This window comes from Dromaius novaehollandiae, chromosome W (assembly GCF_036370855.1).
Source record: "Dromaius novaehollandiae isolate bDroNov1 chromosome W, bDroNov1.hap1, whole genome shotgun sequence".
NCBI lineage: Eukaryota > Metazoa > Chordata > Aves > Casuariiformes > Dromaiidae > Dromaius > Dromaius novaehollandiae.
Window position 1 is genome coordinate 70,391,351 of NC_088130.1, and position 22,003 is coordinate 70,413,353.

General features: G+C 51.2%; 1 protein-coding gene and 1 long non-coding RNA gene across 22 annotated transcripts in view; one reads left to right on the forward strand and one right to left on the reverse strand.

The window, feature by feature from the left end:
* LOC112994500 (transcription factor 4) overlaps positions 1–19,094 on the reverse strand; it is a 208,706-nt gene extending 189,612 nt beyond the window's left edge. For 6 of the 17 annotated variants that reach the window (XM_064500919.1, XM_064500922.1, XM_064500920.1 and 3 more), the window contains exons 1-2: positions 16,920–17,572; positions 15,544–15,616 (exon numbers count right to left, since the gene is read on the reverse strand). In XM_064500919.1, coding sequence (XP_064356989.1) covers positions 15,544–15,616; positions 16,920–17,021 — 175 coding nt within the window. In that variant the 5' untranslated portion in view covers positions 17,022–17,572. Of the gene's footprint in view, positions 1–15,543; positions 15,617–15,830; positions 16,032–16,092; positions 16,168–16,919; positions 17,574–17,677; positions 17,764–17,873; positions 18,019–18,611 lie in introns of those variants that run through there. The other 11 variants (XM_064500923.1, XM_064500916.1, XM_064500926.1 and 8 more) reach the window with 9 other exon arrangements.
* The window catches only part of LOC112985192 (uncharacterized), a 64,747-nt gene continuing 61,811 nt past the window's right edge, over positions 19,068–22,003 (forward strand). For all 5 annotated transcript variants that reach the window (XR_010385845.1, XR_010385843.1, XR_010385842.1 and 2 more), the window contains exons 1-2: positions 19,068–20,075; positions 21,228–21,365. This is a non-coding gene — a long non-coding RNA (uncharacterized LOC112985192). The remainder of the gene's footprint in view (positions 20,076–21,227; positions 21,366–22,003) is intronic.

Here is a 22,003-nt window from a genome sequence, read left to right on the forward strand (position 1 = left end):
ATAAGAGACTGTATTTTTTTTTCTGCTACTACTTCTAAGACACAACCGGTATGCCAGCTGTTAATGAGATCTGATACTACGATATCTCACGTTTCATATTAATCACGCTGGAATTCAAAGGGACCTGCTAGCCACTGCAGGACTCACCAGCATGCCATCAGAAAGGAGGGCGTCATTCCTGCTCAGTCTTTCTACCTGCGCTCAGCTTGAACCAAGCATCAACTCAACAGCTTTAAAATGGCCAGTGATGACCATTTTTTACTATATTTTTTTTTCAAGAGTTGTTTTTATCCAATAAAGGCATTGTAAATTTTTTTTTAAATAGCCATAACTGCAGTCCCAACAGGAGCTGAAAGGAAAGAGTAGAAAACTAATGACCTCGTAGACACGAATGGTTCTCAGCTTTTTCATTTTTTTGGTAAAGTGTTGGTTATGAATTAAGAAACCATTCCAGTCTGAAAACTGTGTCTCACAAAAAAATGAATACTTTCTCCTTTTATGCCCAAAGCTGGACAACCAGCAGCGCTCGACCCGGAGACGCACAGATTTCGAGGCCCGAAGGGACCGCCGAGATGCCCCTGCCCGAGCTCACCCCTGAGACTTCGCAGAGCCCTCCTCGCCCTATCAGGGCGACCATCGCTGACCTTCAAGGAGCGCTGGCCATTTCCAGCGTTTCCTCGGGCTTTTTCTGAATTCCTCTGAGCGTAGCTGGAGTATTTCTTGCACTTGCTGGGGAAGTGGTTCTGTTTGCAAAACAACACTTGCTAACAGCCACGGGTGGCCGGGTTTGGCGGGGTGTGAATGCATTCGGACAGTGGCAGAGGCGATGCTCTCAGCTGGCTGCAAATGTCAGGAGCCAGCGTAAGGCCTCTCCTCACCGGGCAGCACCCAGCACGGACGCGGCACCCTGGTCCCTCCCGGGAGGACGCCTGCGCGTCGCTCCGCTCCTTCCAGGGAAAACGCCTTCCAGGCTCCCTCACTCCCAGTAAGCTGCTTAGGTGCAAACTGGGAGCCAAAATCAATCTCAAGACGATTGGATTCAACTCTACGCAGCAGCAGACAGTGTCCCCAGAGCTGTGGGACACCAGCGAGAGCGAGCTCTGACGACCGTCCCCGCTTGGAGGGAGGGAACGAGAGGATGCTGGCCTGGCGCAGGTACTCTGCAAGGGCTGGACGTTTGGAAGATCAGGTTTACGTAGGGGCCCTCTGGCAAATACCAGAGTCGGAGAGAGAAAAACAAACAAACACTGTTATGCCTCAGCAAACCTTATTAATTTCAGAAATTACAACCTCTGAAACCAATGCCAACAATTAGGAACTCAGAGATTGTCCTTTGGTTGTCATCTTAAAAGCCCAAAGAGGACTGTATCTACAGACCTGAAAAAAGATAATTGTTGGTTAGACTTCTGTTTGTGACCATCAGAAATGTTACCTTAATTTGGCCTTAATGACCTATAATCTCTTTTAGCATATGGCTTTTAGAATGGTTATTATTCAGCTTGATCTATGGCTATAATGGAGCAGAACAGAACTGTGGGTATAATTAAAATAAGTTCCTGTAAAAGTGGAATATGTAGTACATTGCTAATGTGTAAATGACTAAATAACTTAATTAGGTGAAATGAAGTGCACTTATAACCACAGATGCTTAAGCCGAATCATGATAATGTTGTGTATGTGAATATATTTTTTTAAATATGTTTATAACCCAAACAGTAGGACAAGGAAATACAAAGCATACACTAGTTATAAGGATGGCAGGTGATTTTTTAAAGAGAAGTTTCATTGCAAGTTAATGTGAAGCCAGTAGGGAAAAATATTTTTTAAATCACTCTAAAATACTGAAAGGAAACAACTTTTCAATAGGCTGTTCCAGTCCCTGAAAAAATCTTCTTCCAGCAAAATCTCAAGCAAAGTATGTGAGAAAATTATTCTTCTGGGCAAGCCTAAAGGACTAAACAAATAAACGGAGCCCTGCTTTCCCAAGCCCACCTATTCGTATCACGCCTCCCCGCTCCTGCGCCCGTCCCTTCGTTAGCACGAGCACGCAGGGCGACGAAAGGGGCAAGCCTGCAGAATGACAGGCCCGCGGAGCATCCCATCCTCCCCCGGGAAGTCGGGAGGAAAATTCCCACTGCTTTCAACATCCAACGACCGGCTTCCAGCTCCGGGGGAAACGCGCGCAGAGCGCACTTGACGACTCAAAACATAGGCCTGATCTCGACAGTCTTCCATCCGAGAGTGCCAAACTGAATACGAGCAGCTCTAAAAATCACTCACAGCACTTGTATTCATCGATTCATCCATATTCATTCTTCCCCTCTTTATCACTGCATCCTTACGGTAGGTGAATGTATCATAACCATGAGCATGATGAGGAGATGAATAAGACAAATTATTGAATGTGTACTTGAAGGAGGCTTCAGCCAAATAAGCAACCAGGAAATGTGTACTTTAATTTTACAATGGAAGATAAAAAGGAAGGGTACAAGGCGATATCTTCAGAAGTACCTAAAGAGCTGTAGCGTCTTCCTTCCAGCAAGCAATGATTCTCCTCACTGCCCTCACGCAAATAAAAGCTATTTTAGACTTTATCCCATTAGTTTCCTAGCAGAGCACTAGATCCTCAGATAGCGCACAATGGCACGACTCTGTGGGTGTTTGTAGAGCTATGCTGATTTATTCCAGTTGTGGATCTGATAGATTATATAAATCCACCACCACTTCCTTCTGCATGTTATCTATTATTTTTTATTACTCAAAAGAGAGTCAAGGTTACCAAGTCACAGGGCCCAGATAACATTTTCCCATCATTTGTTTAACTTTTTTGTATTTATTAATTCACTGCCTCCAAAGAGAAAGAGAAGTGCCATATTTGCAGCACTGATGAATGAGCTAGAAACACAGAGTATAAATACCCCCCAGAGAAACCGCTCCTACCACATTTTCAACACAGTTTATAAATCCAGGATTAGACAGCAAGCGTCTAGAATTTGTGGTGCTTCTCTGTGAGGAACTTTCCCAGGTTTATCCATCAGTAAATGAGATGTCCTTCCTTCTTAAATAAGGTCTCAGGAAGCTCTGATTAGATTCGGGGAAAAAGGAAATCAAAAACCTTTCAAGTTGAAAATAATTCAAAAATGCAACAATAAATGCAGGAGAGCAGAACAGCTCTTGTATGTAAGCAAACCCATTTTAAGGCAAAATCTGGACTGAGTCAAAAGTCTCAGAATAACTATTTGGACTCAGTTGCTATTAGTCATTGAGCTGGAAGAAAATCAAAAGATGCTACTAAGGGAGATGTGCATCCACGGCTGGGTAGATACCCTGTCACTCGGGAGAAGGCATTTTACGGGACCCACCACTAAGAATGGGATGAAACGCCAATACAGAGAAAATTTGCTCCCCTAAGGTGCAAAAAAGCAACTGCACCTCCCAAGAAGGAGGGAGGAGGTAGGTCTCCTTCTCCGGGGAGCGTCACCCGCGGAGGAGGGTCCATTCTACGTCTCATCTTCAGGAGCCAACCGAAATCAATTAACTCTGTAGCTGGAACCAATTAACCCTCCAAAACATACAACACCAGTGTGGCAGTCTTTAATAAACATAATAAATACATAAATAATAACATAAAACACTGCAGTAAGAGACTAGTTTTCGAATTTGTATGATGTGGTCCCTTGATTCCTCAGAGAAATAAGAATGAAGGATTTTGTGTTCTTAAAAAAGACTCAAGTAGACCCAGAGGACCATTAAGATAGGATTCATCTCATTTAGCTTTAACCGTCTAAAAAGCAGGCATCTAGCCACCACGCTCTCTCTATAGTCAGCACGAAGAGATGGGTGCCTTGGAAGAGCCATTTTAAGGCATTATGTTAAAAAGGGGTAAGCTTTCCTATCTCTTTCCAGACACCCATCTCTCGGCACTGGCACCGTGGGCACCCAGATGCCCCCCGCGCACGCGAGCAGCCCAGCGGCCCCGTCCCTCTTCCCGCGACGCCTGGCCTACGGCCGCCGGAGAGTCCCGCGCTCCCGCGCACGCCGGAGAGACCAGAAAGGCTGCTATTTCTCAGAGAAATTTTTCCATGTTATGACTTTTGCCTTTTAAATCCACTTCAATTTTTATTCATGACTTATTTTTCAAATTTGCTTTTTTTCAAATTGGCCTTATTATATTTGTCACTATTCTGCAGATTATCCACTTCTGCTCTTAATTTCTGGTTTAACTAGGCTTTTTAGACAGCCATGGATGGGGAAGAGGCTTAAATAGAAAAATGTGATTGTAAAAATATTACCCAAATAGGCAAGGGGACTCCAAAGCATGCGCAGTAATGTGCTGGTAACCCACTGCAAGGCGATGGTCAGTGCAATGGGTTTCACCCTACCCCTGCTGAGGCCACCAGAAGTTTATTTTTTCCAGAACTGGGGATATGACTGGGCTGAGTAAGAGGAAACTGCTCTACATTAAGAAGAATAAAGCCGCTTCTTTTATAATCCTGCACTTTCTATTTAAGCTCTTTCTATTTTGGATTAAGAAAATAACAGCTCTCCATTAGGCATAGCATTAGACATTGTCCTGTTTTCAAATGCATCACAATTTTACCTGATGGTGAAGAGACAAAAGACTTCTTACAGACAGAAATAAATTAAAAAACAGTTAAAATACATTTTTAAAATGTGGAAATATCATACTTTAAGTACAATAAATCTTATCTTCTCCTTGTGCTCAGATACCATGGGTGTGAGGGCCACATAACGCACTTCGGCAATAATAGGCAGTGAGTCTTCTAAAAGTATGAAAATGCAAGTAATAATCCCCTTATCTGCTGTCTGGTTAAGTTTTGGATTACAGTGTTTTCACTCCTGGCTGTATTCTTACATCTTGACTCATAAATTTTGAACAGATAACCTTTTCTCCACCCTAAGCAAGAAGCACGGGTAGAAAATGGGGAGAACTTTGGAACTAAGGCCCAAGTCAAGTCTAAGACTAAGTGGTGCCATGGCCGTTCATCCTGGACTTGGGGGATCCTGGTGCTGAAAGGAAATCCTTGGGAAGGAGCTTCACCCCTGCCCCGTGCCACCCCGGGAGGGCAGCGGTGGAGCTCCCCGGCCAGGACTCGCACTGCACAACCCCAGATCTTGCCCCATAGCTCAGGTTACGACACTTTAGGGAACTGCAGTGTTCGTCCTGTCCCGCAGAGCTTGCATTCACAAGTCCGAGGAACGAATAAAAGCAAGTCGGTAAGGGGAAGAAATAGAGAAAATGAGACGACAAACATCTGGACAAGCTGGGACCCACGTGAAGGTGGGAAGTGACCACGTTACCGACCCAGTACTGCTGACGCAACCTTGACTTGGCTGCATTTCCAAGAAAGATTTTTTTAAAAAAAAAGTAAAATTTGGGTTGTTACATATATTTCTTGAAGGTGGTAATGTTCTTATGCTTCAGCTAAACTGGGTTTGGGGTTATAATGAGAATGATCATCTAATTTTTACTACTGAGGCTCTATGTGTTAACTAGGAAACCAACTTTCCTGCGGTGAGAGGGCATCTACTGAAGAACGCACACCACGAGCCTGCGCGGGGACCAAAGCTGTCCTGAACCCTGAACTGTGCATTCACCGCCTGCTAATTGGCAGCGTTGCCATCTTAGTTTCCTAATTGAGTATCAGCACGTTTCCAGCATTTTGCACGTTGCAGTCACAGACGGGGACACGCGAAGGAGCATCACCATTTCACGCTGACCACACCGCCTAATCGAATCTCGACATGAGCATGAACCTGAAGCTCTCTCTCCCCTCTGCTGCCACTAGTGCCAATTAACTGCCTCAGTTTTAAAAGACAGAGATAAAGGGGAAAAAAAAAAAACAGAATATAAATGAGAAAATTAGGAGAGGGAAAAAGACAATGTCCATTAGTTAATAAGCTAGTTCATAAATTAAAAGCTCTAATTTGTGTGTTTACAAAATATCTAATTTTAGGAACACGAATTTTCCTCTGTTTATACAACAAGACACAGTATTTCCTACGTAAGTAAATCTTTCCAGAGAGTATAAAATCAACAAAGTGATTAGACACAGAAAACAAAAGTTAAGCAATGGGTTTGCTAACAACTCTGATCCTGCAGAATAAAGCATTATCCAGTCTCTCATCAGGACTCAGCACATCATTTTTCCCAAAGGACTACAATGGACAAAATACTATTTAATAAAGGTGGCTTAGGGGAGCCCGGATTAGCACCAAGAACACAAGTGGTCCCGAACACTCTGAATTTAAGACAAACCAAAACCAACAACTGGTAGGTGACACTAGTTGGCCAAAGCACAGGAAAACCGATTTGTACGGTCTGACCAAGCAGACGGCACCGGTAACACTGGAGCAAAGCGCAGGCATGCCCCACAGGGAGCTATTGCACCAGGAACCACGGAACACTGCACGGGCTTTCACTTAAATGATCAGGAAAAAGTGTTATTTTCCAAATCTTTGCTCCCATTTCTCCTTCAAATCTCTGTCACAAGCAGCTAGATACTACTGAAAAAGTATCCTAGGTCTGAAAAACACAACGACACGTTTCATTCAAAGCCGGGGCAGTCGCGCAGCAGAACTCAGCACCATTTCCCACGGAGGGACCGTTCCAAGCTCCGTCCCGACAACACGGTGCAGGCAAGGGACAGATTTCGGGATCTGCCTAAATCTTAGGGAGACACGAGTTATGCTACACAGGATGACGTGCCAGGGAGGTTTTGCGGTATTATTACGCCTTTAAAGCCCAAATCACCTCCCCTGCGCGCAGCCTCAGCTGAACGTGCAACATCAGGTCAAATCCAGGATTTGCTACCACGGTCTCACATGGTCTCACAATTTCAAAACCTAATCAAGCTATTAGGCTCCTTTCTTTCCTTTTGGGAGGTATGATGGCAAATCTACCTTATCATCAACTCAGCAGTCTCAGCCCTGCTCTTCTCTCAAAATATCCCCAGCATTAAAACAGTTATGGGGCCTAATGGACAACAGTCATTAAGGATAAGAAGCATTTTCTCCTAATGCAATGCACCTTGGCCAGCACGGCACGACGTATTTACTGTGCCTTTCGGGGTCAACTCTTATGTGCAGTCCCTACAATAAAGAATGCAATCTGTAAGAATCTAAAAATAATTTAATACGGCTGTTAGTGCTGTATTATAACGGTACGCGCCTGCTATCACCTCTCCCTTTACTGAGAAGCCCTCGCAAACGAAGATGCCTGTGGGATGACTCGTGGGCATGGACAGATTCTCCCAAGCAACGCACAAGTCCACCCAACCAGCCCTGGGGCTCTGCAGCTGCAGAGATAACGCACGCCCCGGCCTTAGCTCTGTGTCTTTGCTTCTAGAATATCAACCGAACCCTCTTCCACGCTGTTGCGTTGGACATCAGCGCTGCAGGTCTCAGCCGCTTGCAGGAGGCAGGACGCAGCACCACCTCCTCGCAGGGGAGGAGGAAGACCGTGGCGGGGCGTGCCGTGGGCGCCGGCCGAGCCCGCTCGGTTTCGCCGCCTTGGCTCTGGGACCACAGCCCCACGGCCAGGAGCTCCCACGCCGGCGCTCGCCCGGCCGGGGCATGCGGGGCTGCGGCCCCGGCTCGCCGGAGCGGTCCGCGGAGGAGAGGCCGACGGAGGCGGCGGCCAGCGGCGCTGGCAGGTGCTGCCGCAGCACACGGGCATAATTCAATCAGGCTCTCGGCTGACGTCACGAAGTACAAAACAACTCAAATGCTTTATGAACAGTGCCAGAGCCCCTGAGATTCAATTACGGCCCTGATATTCGATCAGGAGTCATACTTAGCTGTTTTTAATATAACAAAACCTTTGTACCGGTTATTTATCAAATAGGTTGATCGTATTTAAATGTACAGTCAGAGGAAAAAGGGCATCGTGCCACGCTAATCTGACAACCCCAAACCTTCAGCAGCAAGACAGGCTTTTATTCAAGAAAAGCCAGTGCCAGAACCGGCTGAGGAGCGAGGCCAGTTCATACCCGGGGATCAGAAGCGCTGAATCCCTCCTTCCTTGTGGGTGAGACGCTGCCCGTGACGCCACCGGTCCCAACGGCAGCGATTTCCAACCTCTCTCATCCGTGCTCCCCTAAAATCGTGCTGGCGGAGGCACTGGTTGCTGCACAGGGAATGCAATATACAATAGGCTTTTTTTTTTTTTTTTTTTTTTTTAAATAAACTTTACTGAAACCCTTAGGAATAGCCCCAGGCCCTCAGGATGCGACATACTAAGTGAGCACTGGTAGGCAAAACGTCCTGCCCAAAGTCTCCCTAGTGATGCATCCGCACCCCTCCAGCGTCCGAGCCGCAAGGCTTATCCACGTGCCGGGGATAAGCGGGGCACCGGGCCGGCTCCCACCCGGAGCACCCCGGCCCACCCAGCACCACCAAGGCTCCCCGCCAGACCCACCACCGCCTGCAGTGTGGACATCCCCGACGACAGCAATTGCAAGGAAAAAGCCAAGGAAAAACCCCACCATCCTGAAATCCATCCCGCTGCAGCCGGCCGGAAAGCAGCACGGGCTCCCAGCCGCTACCCACCAGGCAGCTCCCGCGGCCGGCACTTCTCCTTCCCTTTCTGTAAACCATTGAGATATCAAAGTTGACTGCACCATAAAAGTGCCAGATACCTTATCTGAACGTCAGACGCCTTTTCACCAGGTGAAAAGAAAATCATTACATTAAACAAATCAATTCTTCGGGGATTAGACAAATTCCACCGGAGCGCTCTGCAAATACAGCAGCGCATGTGAAGTGTTGTTTCCAAAACAGATCAATACCCGGCGCAGACAACAATGGAGCGCAGCCCCGCATTGTCACCGCTACCAAGAGTTGGCGTGAAAGACATCATTAAGTGGTGGCTGTCACAATAGCTCTCCCAGAACAATGCTGCCACCGCACCTTCGCAGCAAACACTTTCTCGCAGCTCCAAATTCCGCCCGGATAAACCGATTTTTAAATACACCTGCTTGTTTGATACGCAGATCAACCGCGCCAGCGCTCGCCGTGGCAAAAGGAGGTGAACACGCCGACCTTTCTCGGCACTCCCGCTGCTCCCGCAGGCGTGTTGCATAACGGCCCAAGAGCGTGGCCACCACCATCCCTCGGCTTCGCCGAGAAATACGAGGCAGAAGCTCTCCCCGGGAACGGGTTAAGGCGGAAACCTTTGCAGGCTAGCGTTACGGGGCCACGGCCAAAGCCCGGGCCCCAAAAGCAGATTACGGGTGTGATGACCCCAGAGCATCACGGGTGGTGACGGGCGATGCTGGTGCCCAACTGGGCCCAGGGAGGTCCACAGCGTCCCAAAGAGCCTGCGAAGCCCGGGCGCCCAGCACACCGCTGCTTGGGAGCTGTCAGCACTGCTAACGAAGCCCAAACACGCAGGGGCTCCTCCGCGAGGAACGGGCACCCCCAGAAACGACGTAGGGCCTTGGGGTCACCTCCGGGCTGCCGCGAGCAGGGGCTGGAGGTGCAACCACCCGGCCATGGCGAGGCTGCACCTCATCGGCCTCGGAACAAGGGGCTGCCTAAGCCCGCTGCGAAATACAACATAATTTCACTTCTCGAAATGCAATCTCTGTCCCTTTTCAGTTCTACTTTTGATCACGTCCACCTCCCCAGTATCACTTATCCAGGAAGATTTTGGTAAAAGATCTTTAAACCATCACGAATCCATACGCTGCTCCTTATTAAGCAATCGCAGATCTGTTATCTCGGCTTATGGGAGCCGATCTAAACAACCTCGTGATATCAAACACCAAAACCGCAGGCCTGGGGCCGCCGGGGCTCCACGCTTCTCCAGGCCTTGCTAAGGAACAGATTTCCACATACAAAACGTAGTTTACCATTAGGAGTAAATGTTTGATCTGTAAAGCTTACAAAATGACTGTGTTTATCATTGTAGATGAAAGGGGGGGAAAAAAGAATAATTTTAAGCTCAAAACAAAACTGTTTATATGACAGCTTTTAGTGCTCCACGATTCTGTGCATTTAAGAGAGATTCAAGCAATTAACAGCATAAACTTTCATTACATAGTTCTATTATATATGCTTATGTGACTTAGTTGTTCATCTGTTATTTAAGTGATTTCCTCATTACAATAGTATGGTAAAGATATTTGCTGATGTTGTCAAAAAGCGGCTCAACCGCAGCACTCCCAAAGCGGGCGTCTCTAAAACCTCCCACCGAGCAGGTAGGTAGAACAGCAAAATTGCAAAGCGATTCCAAGTTCAGGAAAGGTTTAAATCGTGAAAGAAAGAAGAAAAAAAAATGCATACATGTTCTTTTTGCAATAGCCAAAAAGTACGTGCGAGCGGCACAGCAGCACGATCGGCGTGGCCACGCTCCCGGGACGCACCGAGCGGCAGCCGCCCGTGCCCATCCAATGCTCCCGGGAATCCGGCCTGCGGAAGCTGCGTTTGCCGATGACGAGGACGAACGCGGGTCCGGGAGCGGCGAGGGCACGGACCTCACGGGAGGAGGCCAAACCCTGCCTCCCCCGCGGCTCCCGGAGAGCCCCCGCTGCCGCGCACGCCATGGCAGCATCTCTGCCGCTGCAAGGTTTGGCCACGGCGGGCACGAGCATCTCCGGCACGGGGCTCAACCCGGCTCACGAGTGCTTCAGCCGAAGTGCACGTTTCTGAATTATTAAATACATTCGAGAGCCTTGATGGGGTAGACGTGCAAAGATTATGACAAAAGCGACTTAAAATAAAAAAAAGCAGCGACGGCACCCAGCAGGCGCAAGGGAACCGCTTCGGACACCCCCCTCCGGCCTCGCTGCCCGCGGGACCTCCCCGCACGCCACCATCTCAGCCCCCCCTGCCCAGCAGGACCGTTCCCCCCCCCCCCCCCGCCAGAAATCGGGGGCATCTGCTCTGCCTAGGCACCGGGACAGCAGCTTCGCTCCCGGGGCTGAAGCACGCGCCAATAACCGCAGGTGCCGGCGCCCCGGGAATCTCCTCCCCGGGACGCGTCTGGGCTGTCCCCACGACCAAGACCCAAGCCCGGGAGCAACCGCTCTCCTCCGCGCCGGGCAGCGCCGGGCGCCCCGACGGCGCGGCACGGGCCCCCTCCGCCCCACGGCTCCCTCCCGCAGGCCTCCCAGGGCGGGGGGCTCCCGCTCTCCGCCAGCCAGCATAATTACGAAACACGAGGGATGCGAAACATGGAAGCAGTTGCCCTTGCGTGTTTACGCGATGCCAGCACCCAGACGCGAGCACCCGTTCCTGCGTCCTCTGGCACAAGCCATCAGCGACGTGAGCTACCCTCCAGCATCACCTACATAAATGCAAAATACAGCTGCCCACCAATACTTCTTTCTCCTCATTGCTAAAACTACACCGCCCATCCATGCGCTTGCAATTCCTCATATTTAATTTTTTTCTTTCGAACGGCGATTCTGCATTACAACCCCCCAAGATAAATCACATCCTTCCAAAAATCTCCCAGGAAAGGGTGCGTTCTTCCCCGGCACACAGCAGCATCGCTCCCGCTGGCTCTAACGGCCCCCGTGCACACACACCAAGCTGTGCCTAACCCGAGTGGCTACCAAAACATTTCCAGGATAGACATTATATCCAGCCTAAGCTTTTCTGCTGATCAACCAATAACGGCCAAAAGATGCACCTTTCCCAGAAGGCCACGCTCCAAAAAACGAACAGTACTTAAATATCTGTGTTTTGCAACGATTCGCTTAATAGACACACCAAAAGTAAAAAAGCACTTCAAAGCCAAGCTGAATTTGTGATTTCCCAGATTAAGATATATTAATTCGTAATCGCTGTTATTCTAATGCTGGACAAGCCTTAATCAAACTAATGGCGAAATTAAAAGCAAGCCTTTAAATCCTTTAATTTGTTTCAGTTTTATTCCGTGATGTCTGTGCTAGCAAAGGTTTTTGTGCACCGGGGATGGCCAAGCCTAAGGACTCGGTTGTTCTCCTGCTCCTCGCACCCACGCGAGGTCCAAGCACGCACGCAGTGGGCAATCTACAACAGATGCTCGAAAACTTAGGTAAAATTAAACACTTAAAATAGAAGCAGCAAAAACTGAACATAATCGGGAAGATGTGGGGTTTCATGAACAGCGCAAAAGCTGAAACATGCCCAATGTGACAGACCCAGCAATTTCTTCAGCACCACAATAGCTGAGAAACTGCTTCAAAATCCATCCTCAAAAGCCAGCCCCAGCGACCACCCTCTCCCCTTCTCCGACAGCGGCTCACGCGCAGCGCAGCGCAAATGCTTTTCCTGCAGAAGCAGAGGCAAACTCTGCAGAAAATTTTAGAACATCCAGGAAAATAAATTTCATTTTGGCAACTTCCTTAAAAAATAAGAGAGGCCTCTTGATTCCGATGCATGTATATTGTTCAATTCAAGTAACAGGTATGAAATCACTTTACAAATACGATATATATTTGAGGAAACTCCAGGGAGGTTTTCTTAAAAAATAATTCCCGTCCTCCCCACTTCCCCCGGTTAAGGTCAGAGGCTCTAGACCAGCATGGCTGAATTGTTTCAGTGCTCTCTGCTGAACACCTGCAAACATCAAACAAAAACTCCTGGTCCTTTACTGGGCTGACAAAAGCCTTTCATGTGAAAAATGCTCCATGGGAATGTCACGGCTGTGGCTCAGGTTACATTCCTTTCTCCCTCGCAGCCCTCACCATTTCTTAACATGGTAAGAAGCCATGTTTGTGAAATTAAAGATTAAAAGGAAATGTGGCTTTGCTTTATTTTCACTCGCACATTACAAATCACAATAGAGCATCATATATTAGATGAATAAAAAGCTATTAAGATGACTTTAAGCATGAAATATTACCACACTTCCTAAAGTACAGTTAGTTTCACTTCACTGCTTGGGATTACTTTGCTTTGGGGTCTTTTTCTTTCTTTCTTTTTTTTTTTTTTTTTTTAAATAAGAGAAGTTTCAGGTTAATAGTGAGGAATGACATCTGTGCTGCCTCACCACGGTAAATATAAATTTTAAAGGGGACCATTAAGATAAGGTAAGCCCCAGCTTGAAAAGGGCATCTGTCCAGTCGGGAGAACATGCACCATCCTCATTGCTAAAATTCCATATTAGCAATATGTATAATTAGAATAATAAACCGTGTTCTTATGTTATTAATGGGGCGATCTTTAATCCTTCCACATATTCATCTAAAACATCTCCTGAAACAGCCGCCTGGGCACTGCCAGATAAAATCTGAAATTCAAGTCCTGCCTCATTACAGCAGCGCACAGCAAATATTTTTAGAAAGCGAGAGCATCTCACCCAGCTAGCTGCCCGGCACGGCCGCGGCGAACCAGCAGCCACACCACTTCTCCTCGCGCCGGCATCTGCCAGCCCCACATCTGCCCTCCGCCCAGGGGCAGCTCGTCCGTACGTGGGTTCGGACAACTTTCGTGAAATCACTGCTCGCTCACTACAAAATCACATCCAGCAACCAAGTAACAGATACTCGTAGAGCAAATTGAAAATTATTTACCCTGAGAAGAGCGTACCCCGTGCTGCACATCATTGTGGAGAGAGGGGAAAAAAACACCCGAAATCTATCCCCATGCAGCGGAGGCTCCTTTATCAAATAGGTACCTCACCCCCAGCATCAGCCAACGGAGCATCGACCCACGTACGTGCTATTGCACAGCCTGAGATTCAAGCCTGCATTTCAAGCTCAGGTGTTATTTTCAGTGGTCCACATCTTAATACTACTAACTTACTTCAGCTCGTTACGTTATTTGTACGTCTAAAACGATGCATCAAAGTTACTGTAATGCCTTCCGGTCTCGAGATGATTAGGAAAAAAAAAAAAGAAAACCCACACATTTGATTTCGCTCACTGTTCAGATTTTCTGCCCTGTGTTATTTCCGATCAAACTGGCTTCATAGATGAGGTTTACGATGCATTTATTAAACACAACCGTCGAGTTAATTGCTGTTAGACCAAGTGGTAGTTGCTGCACTGGCTGGTGTATAAGCATGACAAATTGATTTGCCTGGCAAATACTTTACATTTCTCTCCAACAAAAACAAATATAACAGATATTATCTATTCAGTTAAATGAGTTATTAAAATTATATAATTCAGAAAATGATAAAAATAGGATGAAAATCTTTAGCTTGTGAGATACAAGGCGAATTATGAGTGGAAAGTTGTTCAAACCTAACAATAAAATTCTCCAAGTCACTATATTCAAAATATAACCAAATTTGTGAAGGCAAAACAAAATCCTGTAATTATTTTGAAAGTCTGAATGGAATAAAATGCCTAAAATGAGTGCTTAATAATTGCAGGGTGGCACTTGATAAATATCTTAAAAACAGGTATTACAGGCTACCTTCGAATTAAGGAGCCTTTCTTCGGAAATAAAAAGTTAGTTAGTATATTGGTGCATTTATTAAAAATGAGTGCACTGAATACACGGAAGAGGCTCCTTTAATTGACGGCAAACTGCAAATACCAGGCACGAAGCTATACGCAGTGACGTGTTTATATCTAGATCTCCACTGGCAGTTTGCAGCGAGGACTTGTCCAAATTTGCCATCTGATTTAGAGCAGCTCTCTGCAGACACCGACGCAGCGCGCTGGTACGTGCGACCGAAACGCCGCCGCGGCCCCGCGCCCTGCCCCAGCCCCTCCGCACGGGACGCCGCCGAGCAGCCGGCCAATTCCCGGCGCGCCGCTCTCCCTCCTAGTTCTGCTCCTCCTTTGCCAGGCACATCGAAACCTCGGCATAAAACTTGAGCTGCCAGACAGTTACGGCACGCACGCGCTCGGCCGCAAAAAACTCGGGTATTCCTTTTGTCACCACGCAGGACGCCCGTTTCCGTGCAAGTTGCCCCCGTGGTGCTACTGCAGCCAAACAGACAAACAAGCAAGCAAATCCTCCGGCTAAATTTCACGGACCCTTCCAAAGCTGTCAGATATTTTGAAGGAAGACGCCCCGCTTTAAACCAGAAAAAGCCATAGCCCGGCGACGTTAATTCGGCGAAAAACACTCCCTCGGCAGCAAACGCCGATGCCTGGAGTTCCTCTCCTGGAAGCGCTGGGTGTTTATACCGCCCTACTTATTTATTTATTTAATTTAAGCAGCCTTCATTCCTATTCACAAAATTAATTCTCACACAAGATGTTTTGATTATCATTTCTCACGTACAAAGATAGCATCTGAAATTGTAAATAAAAATCTAAAAATCTCCAATGCTTCACCTAAAAAAAAAAAAAGAAAGAAAGAAAGAAGAAAAAAAAAGGGAAAAAGATTTAAACTAGCTCACCTTGAGCTCTCACACAGAGGAGAAGTTTTTTAAAAAATCACGAATGTATGGAAATATTGCAAAAATGCCCCCGTCTTGTGGAAATAATAATACTAGCCAGCGCTCAGGAATAATTCCTCTCAAACCTCAGCAAATCTGCTCCCCAAAAGAGATTACCACCACCAAAACAAAGGTAACGCCTGTGGATAAATAGCTGAGCACATTGTATAGGAAACAGAAACGTTACATACTTGAGCCAGTAAAATGTCCACTTGCCAGAGAAGTTGGTCCATTTTTCCCACTGCTCACGGGAGGTGAAAACATCTAAAAAAAAAAAAAAACACACACAAAGAGGCATTACTGCTGGAAAGCGAGCGGCTCCGGCGCGCGGCACCAGCTCCCGCCCGCGACCCGCGGCGGCGGCTCCGGCTCCGGCTCGTGGCCCCCCGGGCCCGGGGGGCTCGGGCACCGCGAAGCCCCCGGCCGCGGGCAGCACCGCCGGCCCGGCGGAGGCGAGGAAAGTTTGTTTGGTGGAAACCTTGGCCATGAAGGTAGCGATGTCCATTTCCATCCCGGTTTAGGGCTCGCCTGTCATCCGCGGACCCGCGTAGGGAGAACGCAAAGTGCCACCTGCCCTAAATTCTCATTTCGCCTCTGCGGCGAGAGCGACGGCGGCAGGCTCGCTCCCTCTCCCCCTCGCTGGCGCTCCCTCTCTCTCTCCCTCTCTCTCTCTCCCCAGCATTTATTTCGACCCTAATTGGTTTCTCTCTTCTTCGACGTGTCTAGTGGATAATACGCACCTTCCCTGAGTCAGAGCCTGCAAAAAGCGAGGGAACAAATGGAAAAAGTGCCACGAGCGCGGAGGGGGCCGCGCCGCTGCCCGCGGCGGCCCCGGGCCCCCGCCCGCCCCGCCGGGGCCGCGCTCGGGGGGCCGCCGACCCCCCCCCCCCCCAATAAACCGGCAAATAAATAAACGAAGCCCTGGCGAGGCGGCTCGGCAGCGCGGGCCCCGGGGGAAGGGAGGGAGAGGAAGGAAGGGGCCGGGGGAGGGGAGGCCCCGCCGCCCCGACGAGCGCGCGCGCGGGGGGCCCGCGGCCGCGGCCGCCCCGGGCAGAGCCACCGGCCCCGCGGCGAGACGGCGGCGGCGAAAACTTCCAACTGAGACGGTCATGGATTTCTTTGCACTTTTCCGTGCGCCGAAAAACGAAACAAGGGGAGAACGGCGAACAGAGCCCAAGTCGGCGGCCGGCGGCCAAACTCGCCGACCCCGCCGGGAGCCGCCGCGGAGGAGAAACGCTCGTCTGGGGGGCGCCGGTTTGGGCCGAAATTATTTCAGGCATCCGAGACATTAAAATAAGCTGCGCACGAGATCGCATCTCCCATCGCATACAATAAGAAATAACAAAAAGACTCTAATTTTTGTTTTTCTTTTTTCTTTTTTTTTTTTTCTCCAAAGCGAAAAGATATTTACCGTGGTTCTAGCTGCTGATTAAAAATTACCCAATGTACTTAGATCGCAGTTTTGTTTTGGTTTGCTTTTGTTGGGTTTTTTTTTTTTTTTAGTTTAACAGATCAGCTAGAAGATATTTTTTTACAGCTGTTGTTAATTTCCACCGTTGTTTCTTACCGCACTGAAATCCAGTAAATCACTCAGTTCTTTGTCCGTCCCTAAGGCAGCCATTCGCTGTTGGTGATGCATTTTAGCAAAATCACACAAACCTAGAAACATGGAAATAACCGCAATCAGAAACCCAGTCCCGAGCCTTGCAGGAAGCACAAGCGGGTTTGGGGGTGGGGGCGGGGGTGGGTGGCTGAGAAGAAGGGAGGGAAAAAAGATGGAGGGGCAGCAAAAACAACAACAAAAAAAAGCGATATTGTATTTCCAAAGAGGCGATCGAAACCCGGTAACATCCGCTCTAAACCCAGATCCGAAGGAGCAAAAAAAGGAGAAAGCCTCGCTCCCGGAGCATCATTTATGCAACAGGAGGTTCAGCGAGCAATGAATGAGGATCCCAGAGAGGAAACTACAGCCATCCGCTCCCAACTTTTTCCCTTCGCCTTCTTCCACGCAAAGTAGCGCTGAAAGACAGCAGCGAAAAATCAGGAGAATCACGATGGAAAAAAGGTGCCGAGCCGCGGGGCGGAGCGGCGCCCGGCGCCGCGGGGAGCCGCCGGCAGCCCCGCGCAATTAGCCCCGCTGCTAATTTGCGGCGAGCAGGGCGCTTAATGACACCAGCCCGCGCCCGGCGGCTCGGGCCTGTGCGCGGCCGGCGGCTCCCGCGCGCCGCGGGCGGGGAGGGCAGCGCAGGGCAGGGCAGGGCAGGGCGGGGGGGCGGCGGCGGGGCCCCTCCGCTCCGCTCCGCTCCGCGCCGCGCCGCTACCCACCGCCCGCGCGGAGCCGCCGCCGCCGCCGCCGCCGCGCCCCGGGGCCGCCCCGCGCGGAGCCGCCGCCGCCGCCGAGCGCGGACGGGGGGGGGGGGGGGAGCGGCGCGCGCAGCTCCGCGCCCGCCCCCCGCACCGCACCGCACCGCACCGCACCGCGCAGCGCCGCGCAGCGCCGCGCAGCCGGGCGCCGCCGTACCGGAGCCGCCGCCGCCGCCGCCGCCGCGCCGGGGCCGCCGCCGCCCGCGCCGCACTTTTGCGCCGATTATACTTTAAATTTCCGCAGCTCGCGCACATACACATGGCCGGGCAAGTTTATACGGGGCTGCGGGCGCACGTGACGCGCGGCTCTGCCAAGAGGAACACTATTTCCCCCCGTATTCTCCACTCCTTCCTTTCTGCCTTTTAATTCTGCTTTGTTTTGGGCTGTTTGTGTCGGTTCCCCCCCCCCCCCCCCCCCAACCACCGGTGCCTGAAGCTGGATTTCCGAACCGAGCTTTTCAATTCGCAGTATCGCTGCAAACTTTGCAAAATCGGCCCTTTGATTTGCTCCACGCTCAAGTTTGTGGGGACGATGCCAGCCCCCCCCCCCCCCCAGCACGGTATACTTTTATTTTACGTTTCGCTCTCGCAGGCCGAACGCGCTCCGCGAAAACTACTTCGGCTTCGTTTTCCAGTAGGAAATGAAAGCCCCGAGTTACCGCACTCCTCGTTTGCACGTTACTGTGTAACTCACACATGTAGTTACACTGGGTAGAGATATATATAATATGTATTTATACACACGAGCAAGTGGGTGTGCACAGATACAGTGTATTTCCTATTTGCATTTACACACTGAATTAAGTTGCACCTCTTTTCAAACAACACATCGGGATCAACGATTAAAAAAAGAAAAAAGCATACAAGTTACTCTAACAGCAAATTGCAACTTTACCTTAAATGGCCACAAATATGCTCAATATTCCAAGGGAGAAAAAAAAAAAAGAGGAAAAAATTAAAAATAAAAGGAGGAATCTTCTGCCAAAGTGCTTTATTATCTCACACGTGCGCCCTCCGCAGCCGCGGCCGGTCCCGGGGCGGCCGCACCGCCGGGCCGCGCGGAGAGGCGAAGAGCGGCCGGCGCGGCAGCAACTTTTCCCCTATTGTTTTTACAGACACATGGTGCGTGACACGCGGGGGCTGCGCCCTCGGCGCCGAGCGAAAAAATTAATTAATTTTAAAAAAAAAGGGGAAAAAAAAAAAAAAGGAAAAGGGAGGGAAAGGCCCCCGCGCAGCGCAGCGCAGCAGCAGCCGCCGCCCCGAGCTCGCCCCGCGCTCACCGCGCCGCCAGCGCGGCCTCCCCCGCGGAGCCGCGCGCAGCGCCGTGCTTCCCGGGCAGGCACATCGTAATCCGCTCACATCCGGGCAACGCCGCGCCCCTTATAAAGCGCCGCGCTCGCGCGCTGTGACGAGGGGGGCGGCGCGCGCCGGGCGACCCGCGGACCCACCGGCGGACGGACGGAGCGAGCGAGCGAGCGACCCCGCGGGCGCGCAAGATGGAGGGGCCGCGCTGCCCCGCGCAGGCGTGCTCCAAGCCCCCCCCCTCTACCCCCCCGCGCTTTGTGCGCGCCGCCGGGCCGCATCGCCGAGGGCCCCCGGTGCCGGGCTGCCCGGGGGGGGGGGGGGTCTGTGCTTCCCCTTTTTGCCTTTTTTTAATTTATTTCAAGCGCCACCCGAGCACGTAATCCGGGCGACGTGCAAAAAGCAGCTCTGGAAAATTGAACCGCACGTGTGAACGCGGGGGAAGGGCCGGGAGGGCGAGGGGGTGCAGGACGCGGCGAGAGCCCCCCCCCTCCCCGGGAAGGAGGCCCTGCGGGTGGGGGGCACCAGTCCAGGGTGGCAGCAGGGGGGACGGAGGCCCCGCTCTGGAGCGGGCGGGCGGTGGGGGAAGCAGACCCGGAGCGGGAGGCTGGTTGGGGCAGCAGGGCCCCGCCGCCTCCCCTCCTCGGGCTCCGCAGGGCGGGCGAGGGTCCTGCCCCTGGGCCGGGAGGTAGAGCCCAAACCCCTAACGGCGGTGACGGGAGAGCAGAGGTACCAAAACTTGAATTTTTTGCAGCCAGGGAATGGCACGCCTGGGAGCGAAGGTACCGGGGCGCGCGGAGGTGCCTACCTGGCGCTGGGCGCGACCGCCTGCGGTCCGCCACGCTGCCCCTCGTCCCTGCTCCCGCGGTCGAGGCCCCTCAGGAGCTCGGCCGAGCCGTGGAGACGTGCCGGGTGGCGGCTGGATGCGCTGCGGGCGGCTCCAGGACGGCTCGGAAAGGGCTGGAGGGAGGCCGGGCCCTGGGCGGCCGTGCAGAGCCCCTCCGGCCTTCGCGGCCTCGGAGCTTCGGCAGAGCTCCAGCGAAAGCCCTCCGGAAAAGTGAGTCCCCCCCCCAGGCACCTCTTAGACCTTGCGCTTAGACCCGGCTTTGAGATTTCAATCCCTCTTCACGCTCCTTCCCCTCCGTTCCTCGGGTGATTTCCACCCGGCCCTCTCAGGTCTGCCCTCCTCTCTGGAGAGCCTCCTCCCGCTGTTGTGGCCCTGCGTAGCGGCCCGGGGGCCAGCCTGGCCCACACCTCACCCCTCCCTCCACAGCGCCCTCCTTAATCCAGTCCTTCCCCGGGCTTTGAGCTCCAAGAAGTCCTAGGGAACGTGCTCCCCGTGCTCGGCTTGGGGGGGATGGCCGCACACAGACGCACACCGACACAAACGCGCGCGTGGCCGCGGCAGCCATCCTTGCCGAGGCAGATGCCTGGGCCTCGCTTCCAGTGGCCCGTACATCCCCCCGTCCCCTCCTAGGCTTGGAAATACCCTCTTCCCCGTGATGGGTAACGCACTAGTGGAAGCTTTAGCAGTTATGGAGTGCTGGTCCTCACTTCACAGTGCTCCAGACCCGGCTTTCCACTGAAGACCAGAGCAACCAACAGGGAATATTTCACATGGGAATATGAATACGGGCCATGTTCCAGCTTGCTCTTAAAGGCCACTGAGAGGCAGGAGGGCGAAACGGGCTGCCTGGGACGTGGGATGCCCATGCCAACTTAGAGGCTGTTTTAAATCAGTGGGAGGATACCTGCTCTGGCAGTGCGACGGACTCCCGCTTCAGCTGCAGGATGAGTTTGGGTTCTGGAGTCAGAACTGCTGATACCCGATAGCATCTTCCCTCAGAAACTCCAAAGCCACTGGTGGTCCCATTTCTCATTATTTCTTATGAAGAGAGCATTCATCTGCTCATCGCATTTTTAACTGAGCCACCATCCTCTTTGGAAGCAAAGCCGGAGTCTCAGGTAGCACCCCTGGTGTCTTCCCTTTTCTCCTGTTCCCAGGGAGCAGGGAGGCTTGTTCCTCCGAATGCAGCTTCAGGTTTGGTGCCTCTGCCAAGGGCTCCGTGGCACGTTGTGCTGGGGTTAGCAGTGCCGTTTTCTGTGGCTGTTCCTTGAGCACGAGCAGCCTGGATTTTGTCAGCGCGGCAGGCTAACAAGCCCCTGGTTTCAGCATCGCTTTCAAAGCTGTTGTGTGTTTTTCCCACAGAGGAGGTTGGCGCAGGCATCTCCCCAAAACGAGGTGACATCCACTGCTGCAAGGGCTCCGTCTTCTCGCTGGGTCGTGACGTTTTGGAAGAATTTGGAAGAAGGAATTTCTTCACAGGCCCTGCCGCACAGAGCGAAGGTACAGTAATATGGGTGATACCGCATGGGAGGTACAGAGTTGTCAGTGGTCCTTGCGGGTGTAGGTCACCCAGGCAATACAGACATCATGGGATGCTTTGGGTGCCAAAGAGGTCCAAGGCACAGATAATGTGGGCAGTCAGGGATTTGGGCCTCAGGGAACTGATGGGAACATTTAGGGGACAGTGTGCACAGTCATTATTACTTAGCACTATCAGCATATCAACTTCGACTTGTCTTCAACAAGTGCTTAAATGACCAGAATATGGAGTTTAATGGGACTCAGAACCTTGAAACTATGAAATACTGTTACAACTGTTCCTGAGCAAAACCATTAATAGCCACGGGGAACTAGCTGCGCATACTTCATCTGCACTCATTGTGTTAGATGTTGTTTTGAAAGCACCGTTGCAGAGAAAAGTAGATGTCAGGTAGCAGGAAGAGCTGGGCTGCTCCGTGTTGGAAGGCCAGCGGGGAGCCGCAGGGAGCCCAGCACGGCCGTGTCCTCGCTGGCATGGTGCAGCCCCCAGCACCGGAGCGGGGCCAGCAGAGCAGTGGTGATGGCCACGGCTCCCCTGACAGCCCAGCAATCCTCAGACAAAGGCAAGGTGATGAGTCAGGTCTGAGGTCCGCCTGGGA